Here is an 8,597-nt window from a genome sequence, read left to right on the forward strand (position 1 = left end):
ACTTTAACCATTGAAACACCATAAAAACGTCGCACTCATCTTCTTGGAAACCATAATATTCAAGTTGTATGAGATTTAAGTCTTCTGGAATAATATTCTTCAAGCACCGTAGAATTTCCATTTGCAGATAATTTCTAGAGTATGCAATTGTTTTACACTCACTGTGCGCTAGAAGCAAGGTTCTTATAAGACTTTCCAGTGTACTTGCTGAATAAGGTACAGTATGAACACTTAATATTCTTTCTGCATCCTCAATCAAGTTCACCATTAAACAAGTCACAATATTGTGTCTTGATTCAATGATTATTACCTTATTCATTTTGATTCAGTCTGTTACAAGAGCAGTACTAACAGTAGAATATAACTTTATAAGCTTATATCTGCACACATTTCATCACGCGGTTGATAGTGGGGTTCATATCAATAATAACATCATGTATTACAAGACAGTATGCCATTGTGTTTCTTTTAAAAGGATTCTTTGTTTCTATCTCAATCTTCATATCTATTATGGGGGATTTTATTGATTAATTTTGATGTGAACAATCAGTAACAAATATGGGGTTGTTATGGAATTCAATTGGACTCAAAAGTGGTTTACTTAATCCGTTATGAATATAATATGAGTGCTGAAATCTTGAATATAAATCATATGCTTGAGCCAATGTTTTGGTTTCAAAATCACATAGAAAGTTTTCTTCTGGATATCGCACAGAATTTAAATACACTTTCAAATTTGTTATATCTACACTATCAAATATACTAGAATCTTTGTCATAGGCTTCCCTATCAACTTGAAAACCCAAAATTACATATCTAGCAGTTTCCAGATGTGTTGTGAACTTAATTTTCCAGGACCAAAAATTAATCTCTGGTGCTATGCTTTGTATTAAATCCCAATGACGAAAGGCAAGTCTTAAACTTCTATCATTTTTCAAAATATTCCACAATGGAATTTGATTTTTATCTACTACATGCACATGAGGCATTTCCCACCACACTTTTTCCAGTATTATTTGCACATCTGGATCTGATTTAGTTGCTAATACAGAAGATGTATCATTCCTGTTACGAATTAAAACTAATTCATGTCGTGCATTGAGTATAATTTTTTTATAATCTTCACAAAAGCCAAATATCATTTTCAAAGGAATACAGAAGTTGAAATGACCTTTACTATCTACAAGTTCTTTGATGTTTGCAACTGAGCCACATCCTGCATTTAACAGTATATTGGAATGATAAGGTGTAAAAGATGCAGTTCCCTTCAGAAGTGTAGTAATTCCAGGATTACGAACATGGTCAACAACTTCATTATTAAGACGATATTGAAGTTCTGAAAATAAGAAAAGTACACAGTTTTTGCCTAAATTAGCATCAGTTGCCTTAGTTTTAGCAGTATTTACTATTTTTCCTTCAATGAATAATCTACTTTCTGAAGGTAATAAGTAACTGTTTTCATTTTGAATGACAATTGATACTGAATCATTATACCCAAATACTGATTGTCCATAACGTTTGTATGCATGGTTCTCAATTCGATGAACTGAATCATCAAAAGTAATGTTTTCACGAACATTCAGAATACTGCTCATTGTTCCTTTTTCACTGTTTAGCAATCTGTGCAGAAGTGTTGTTACCATCCATGATGTTATAGTATTTATACTAATTTGTACCCTAATGACTTCAATAGCTGTTTACTGTATATAGTTAAAAGCTTTTTTATTTTTTCTTACTTTTTTGATAGTGACACCACTTCCATTACTAAAATTACAGTTCTCCTTATACACAATTCCCATTACTTAATTCGTCTCAAGTGAAGTCTAACAGTTATTTCGTCTTCATCTAGTGGTAAAACTTGCCTGTCTTGGTCAAAAATAGATATTATAAAATAGGTTATGTATCTTGTAATGACTGGCACATAAATGGGTGAATTTGGTGTTTCCACAATCTTATATCCTGGAGCTACTGTTGGCCAAAACTGGTGAATAACATGAGAAGGTTCACCATTAATATAGGAACCGCCTGATACGTATATTACATTCTTTATTTAAAACATTTATGTTCTGAATATTCACAGGATGGTTAGCTGTTGATACAATGCTATAATCTTTATTGCCTTTAATCACTCCCTTTGTAAATCCTAGAAGGGATCCAAGATTGTTATTTAAATCAAAGTTTAGTGTAACATTGTGTTTTATTTGCATCGATTAAGATGTTTATCATAATCAAAGTCAAGAAAAATTTTGAGAGATGAACTTGTTAATTTTTCATTGTATTCATCTGTTTGTATTAACAGTTCAGAGAAAATATCTTGCAATTCGTATGAACCAGTTGGAATGACAAACTTCTGTAATATTTCATTATGTTTAGAAAAATAGAAATTGCAATTCTGTGGAGTAACATTAGGTATTGAATTGTATGAAAAATAGTTCAGAAGCGCTATTTCATAGACACCATTTGATACGTCCAGTGCTGGATTAAATTTTGTTACCAGCACTGATTTTTTTCCACTAACAATTAATGTCTTACCTTGTCCAATATCCATTGTGTGAATGCATATGTATGTACACTTGTAGCTCCTTTTATTCTTTACAAAGAAATTTCAAACACAGGTGACCACAATTGTAACTATTAATTGCTTGAAAGGTATTGTAATTATATTTAAAAGTACAATGATTCAAATATTTTAAGATTTCATAAGGTGGTGGTAGATTACCAAAGCTATCAAAGCAGTAGACAGTATCATTCTTCTTTTTGTATGCAACCCAGTGTGATCCAGGCTCTTTTGAAGTGTTCAAGTTCACAATTGCACTTTCAAATTTTTTTTGCTGTTTTAGGTAATGTGTCTCTCATGAAAAAAACCTCAGAAATTAGGTATTTTCCACTTTTTTTCATAGAATCTCAAATCGATATTTGTAAGAGGTCGATCTGGTAATATCAACTGGATTTTTTTAGTTCCTTTATTTAGATAAAGTCCCATACCATTCTTTTTATATGGGGTTAAATAAAGTCCTTTACCCTTTTGCAAAGCTAGAGCTTCAATCTTTCTATTATGTTGTTGCATCTCTGCCAACTGCTTACGGGCACTTTTTGCATCATTAACTGCTTTAGCTATACCAGAGGCTCCACCTGCAAGACTTCCAGTAGCAGAAAGAGCTGCAAAAATTGGTATAAGAGGTAAAGCACCACCTGTTTTTGGAATAGGTATAAAACGAGTCTTATTCTTTTGTAAATTTTCGACTCCTGTCTTTCGAACACTGTCTACCGCTATTTTATGAGCAATCTTAGCTGTACTAAGAAGATTCCCATTCTTCTTTAATCCCTTCATAGCTCTACCTACCTTTGTAATAACCTTCTTCAATGTGTCTTTCTTCCTCCTTGAAGAATTTTTTGCACCCATCCCCAATTTAACTTTTGCTTTCATTGTACCTGCAACTCCTAATGCTCCCAGTATCTCACCAAGCTTTGCGGATTTTGTTTTAACACGTTCCCAAGCTTTCTTTGCTAACATTTCATCAGCTTTATGTCTTTGTGAAAGATTATCTGGAAATGTGGCATATGCTATGTCATGCTCTTTACATGCATCATCTAGTGGATTGATACCACGATCACCGCGTTGTAATCTCTTCTGTAGTTTGGTACCTGCTGGCTGGCTCTGAGCACTATGGGACTTAACTTCTAAGGTCATCAGTCCCCTAGAACTTAGAACTACTTAAACCTAACTAACCTAAGGACATCACACACATCCATGCCCGAGGCAGGATTCGAACCTGCGACCGTAGCGGTCACGCGGTTCCAGACTGTAGCGCCTTTAACCGCTTGGCCACACCGGCCGGCTTGGTACCTGGACCACAATAATTGTATCCTGGTAGGTGCAGATCTATAGGGAGTCTGTTAATAGCTGTGTTTAAAATACCTCTGCCAACCTTCCTCTGAGTGTGTCTAGCCATTAAATGATTAGGTTGGTGGGAAAAATCTACTTTTATATACATTACACCAAGCATCTGTAACACTTTTAACCAACATGCGCTTGAAGAAACATGTACTCCAACTACCAGTTACAAATATTTCATTTGATAATACAGATGGTAAGAGGAAGAAACATGGTGATTTGTTACCACATACTGTGCGATGCATTATTTGCGGTCCCTCAAATTTTGGAAAAACTAACGTTGTAGTGAATCTTCTGATTCATGAAAATGGTCTAAAATTTCAGAATCTTTATATATATTCAAAATCGTTGCATCAAGCGAAGTATAAATTTCTCACAAACATATTATCTAGGCTTGAAAGGATCAAATTCTTTACATTTTCAAACAATGAAGATGTTATTTTACCTGATAAAGCCTTACCATCTTCAGTTTTTGTTTTTGTTGATGTTATATGCGACAAACAAGAGAACATAAGGGCTTATTTTTGCATGGGGCGACATTATGATATTGACTGCCTTTACCTATTTCAGACATTCAGTCGGATCCCAAAGCAACTGATTAGAGATAATGCTAACATGATTATGCTATTCAAACAAGATGAGTGCAATTTAAGGCATGTATACAATGATCATGTTGATACAGATATGGATTATGCTCAATTTCTAAACTTGTGTAAACAAGTTTGGGATAGTGAACTGTACAGTTTCTTAGTTATCAGCAAAGATGATAAAATTCACAATGGACGTTATCGCAAGAAGTTTGATGAGTTCTTTTGCATTTAAGAAGACTTTGCATTACTTTTATTTTAGTTTGCACAATGCAGTCCTCTGGAAACGTTCAGCTTGTTCTCTCTGAACCACAAGCAGTGAATGATGTAGCTACAAAGCAATATGTTGACAATTTCTTAGTTTCAATCAGTAAATGGATTCCACAGCTAAAATCATTTTTCAGTATACTACATCTTTCACATGATGCAGTCAACTTTGGAAACAAAAGTGTTTCAGGTTTGCGAGATCCACTGGAGAACAGTGATGCATCTACCAAAAAGTATGCTGATAGTTCCATAACTAGTCTTAGAAGGTTTGTTGACAATATAGTTACCTGGAACAAACTTAATGTTGTTTTAAGGGCATTCGATGTCTTAAGTGATTCTATCAGACTTAACTCGAAACGCATTAGCAACCTTTCTTCTCCTAAGGAAAATAATGATGCTAGCACCAAGAAATATGTGGATGATTCATTTATACAGCTTAAGAAGCAGTTTGACCAAAAATGGACTTGAAAAACAAGAGCTTCTTAGAGTCAGATGATAGAACCAATGTCATACGACTTAAAGGTAAGCGGCTAAGTGGGGTCTTAGATCCATTAATATCAAGTGATGTGGCTACAAAGGGTTATGTGGATGGAAAATATAATCAGTTAGAAGTAAAAATCAGATCACTTGTCGATTCCTATAAGATTCCTCAGAATGATTTACTACTGAATAATTTATCAGTCAGGGAAGGTGTTCTTGATATAAACAATATGAGACTTGAAAATGTTTTGGATCCAATTAATATGTATGATGCTGTTAATAAGAAATATGTTGAAAATATTGTAAAAAAATCGATCATAAAGTAACATCTATGTTAGAAAATGAGAATAATATTCGAGTTAAAATGTCACAGCCTAATATAAATATGTTAGATCTCTTTGGTGTAACAGATCGAGTGTTTGATATACAACATAAGCGACTTGCAAATTTGCGAGAACCAATAATAGAAACCGATGCAGCTAACAAAGCATATGTAGATAAAACACTCTCTAAAGTAAGTCAGAAATTCATTTTACGCATAGATAGCATACCTTCCACAAATCCTAATTCTATACAATATTTGTTACATAATGGGAAGTATGAATATGATATTCCTTATACAGGAACTATGAAACTACGCTCAGCATCACCTGATATGGAAGTGATTACATTTGTACACAATGGCAAGGAAACTGAGCTTGCGTTAAATGTACCTTTAAGTGTGAAGGAAGGAGATAAATTCAGTTTTAAACAACCACACCCACTTCAATTGGGAAATTATGGTCTTCATGTGGAATTTGAATATGAGGTAATATAAATATGCTGTAATTTGACTATATTTCTCAGATGAGATGTAACCTCAGTACCTGTTTCAATCATTATCTAGTGCCAACCATACAAATAACTTGAAATGCTTCAACAGGCTGTAAACTGCAATATAAAACTGAAAAGGCAAATTATGTCTGCTAGAAGAAATATGCGTAAAAAATTTTTATCCCTTAAGGAAAAAGAAATTAAAAGAAAAAACAATTGGAGGAAGAATTGAAGCCAGTTTCTGATCCTCTGAGAGAACTTGTTTCTATTAGTAAAAGAGAAAAGCTTTCATATCCTACATTTACATCATCTCATTATAAAGAGGAAGTGAAACCAGAAAATCTTATTTCACCTGATGTTATATCATCCGATCAAGAGGAAAAAGTGGAAGATTTTGTGAAACGAGGTATTCTCACTTCACCTGATGAGACATTAGTATCATCAATATTAAGGCAAATTCCTCCTAAAGAACGTGATGAAGTGTATGGTATGAGATATGACCTCCGTAATGGGTGGATGATAGGGAATGAAAAAGCGATAATTGATGGAGCGGATATAATCATTAATGATGTAACATACAATGGTTCAAAAGGATTATATAATCTACTTCTTAGAAAAAAACCTTTAGCTAGAAGCTATACAAAATCTGATCTTCTTACGTATGCAAAAATTTTAAAAGCTACCAATGCCCATAAGAAAGGTTATTCTGCTCATAAACCAGTTAATATTAATAACAGTATAAAATATAAAACAATCATACAACGCATTCTTCATTTAAATCGGTCTGATGTAAGCAAAGTTCGAAAATCATCTCCAGCAAATTTACTAAAAGCACATCGGCAGCTAAGTGAGGAAACTTTGGAAAGTGAACCTAGTATTCATAGTGGTAAAGGAATTACTGTAGATGAGAAAGAAACAGAAGGTAAATGTTCCAGAAGTAAAACAGTGGAAGACACATAGCAGCAATTTACCTCCTGATTATATGTACTGGGATGACCCAAATGAACTTGTTGGACGTCTTTTCTTTTTGCATGGGTCAAAAGCAGCAGGTAATTCATCACATGACGATGAGATTATTTCTATTGAAGAAGAATTACGAGAAGCTGGAATAATTATGTAAGAATTGGTTATCTAATCATTAGAATATATAAAGAGCAAATAACAAGTCAGTAACCGCCTAACACATGTGCACTAAGAATTGTAAGCAAGCTACACAATGTACCCTACATTTGCTGAGCGTCTAAAGACTTTTGAGAATGGTAACTGGCCCATCGACTTTTTGAAGCCTGAAGACCTAGCAGAGATGGGCTTCTATAGACCAAATCACAACAGTAACGATGATACTGTAAAATGTATGTATTGTAACATTGAAGAGAGTAACTGGCAATTTGATGACATACCATTTCTGAGACATATATGTCCTGCATCATACCATCTTGCTGGTATCAACACATGTTGTCCTTGTTGTACAGTTAAAAAACTCTCTTTGATGCATACAGCACAACCAGCATGGCCTCAGTATTGCTGTCAGCAAGTACGTCAACAGTCCTTCCATGATTGGCCCTCGTATATCCCAGTAAAGGCTGAAGAACTGGCTGAAGCAGGTTTCTCCTACTCTGGTACTGCTGATCACATGACCTGCTTCTACTGTTGTGGGACACTGCATGATTGGGTTGATGGTGATGATCCATGGGGTGAACACTATCGCTGGTTCCCTCATTGCATGTATTTATGGTTGAAAAATAAACCTGATCTGGCAGATGATGAAGTAGATTTAAGTAAAAGTGTAAAATAAATTAATAACATTTTGTAACAAAATTATTTTTCTTACATTAAATGATATCTGAATAAACATATAAGCTTGTTTTTATTGCACACCTTGTGTGTGTGTGTGTGTGTGTGTGTGTGTGTGTGTGTGTGTGTGTGTGTGTGTGTGTGTGTGTGTGTGTGTGTGTGTGTGTGTGAGGTAGTCGCAATGCCTAGAGGAGGGGGACAAGAGGAAAAATCTGTCAATGATATCACAATCAGCTAAAGACATCATATTATGTAAGGTTAGTGCCACCAAGTATGTCAGAGGAGGTAACAAGAGGAAAAATCTGTAAATGATATCACAATGAGCTAAAGACGTAATATTACGTAAGGTCAGTGCCATCAAGTACATCACCATGACATCAACATGACTTAACAAAATATAGCTATGTAGGTTGTGGCACTGTCAATGCTATCGCAGTGAGCTAAAGATGTCATATTACGTAAGGTCAGTATCAAAACATGTGGAAATAAGGTCAACGCTGTTGGCAAAAGTCCACCAAGTATATCATAACTTCATAAAAAAATGATGTCGCAGTGAGCTAAAGACGTCATATTATGTAAGGTCAGTATCAAAACATGCGGAAATAAGGTCAACGCTGTTGGCAAAAGTCCACCACGTATGTCATCATAACTTCATAAAAATATTACACTATCATGATGTCATTATGATGTAATTCATTACGTCATCATGACGTCATTATGACGTCATAGATAGGTTGTCAATGTGACGTCATACTTACATC

General features: G+C 34.5%; 2 protein-coding genes across 2 annotated transcripts; one reads left to right on the plus strand and one right to left on the minus strand.

Moving 5' to 3' along the window:
• Positions 1-374: 374 nt before the first annotated feature.
• Positions 375-1,643, minus strand: LOC126184211 (uncharacterized). Its single transcript, XM_049926578.1, has 2 exons — positions 602-1,643; positions 375-505 (listed from the first exon to the last, which is right to left on the minus strand). The coding sequence occupies exons 1-2, from the start codon at positions 1,641-1,643 to the stop codon at positions 375-377; spliced, it is 1,173 nt and encodes a 390-aa protein (XP_049782535.1).
• Positions 1,644-7,258: 5,615 nt separating this feature from the next.
• Positions 7,259-7,837, plus strand: LOC126184212 (death-associated inhibitor of apoptosis 1-like). The gene has a single exon (XM_049926580.1). It carries the CDS (start codon positions 7,259-7,261, stop codon positions 7,835-7,837), a length of 579 nt encoding a protein of 192 aa, XP_049782537.1.
• The last annotated feature ends 760 nt before the right edge of the window (positions 7,838-8,597 follow it).

The sequence above is a fragment of the Schistocerca cancellata genome, chromosome 4 (assembly GCF_023864275.1).
Source record: "Schistocerca cancellata isolate TAMUIC-IGC-003103 chromosome 4, iqSchCanc2.1, whole genome shotgun sequence".
In the NCBI taxonomy this organism is placed as follows: Eukaryota; Metazoa; Arthropoda; class Insecta; order Orthoptera; family Acrididae; genus Schistocerca; species Schistocerca cancellata.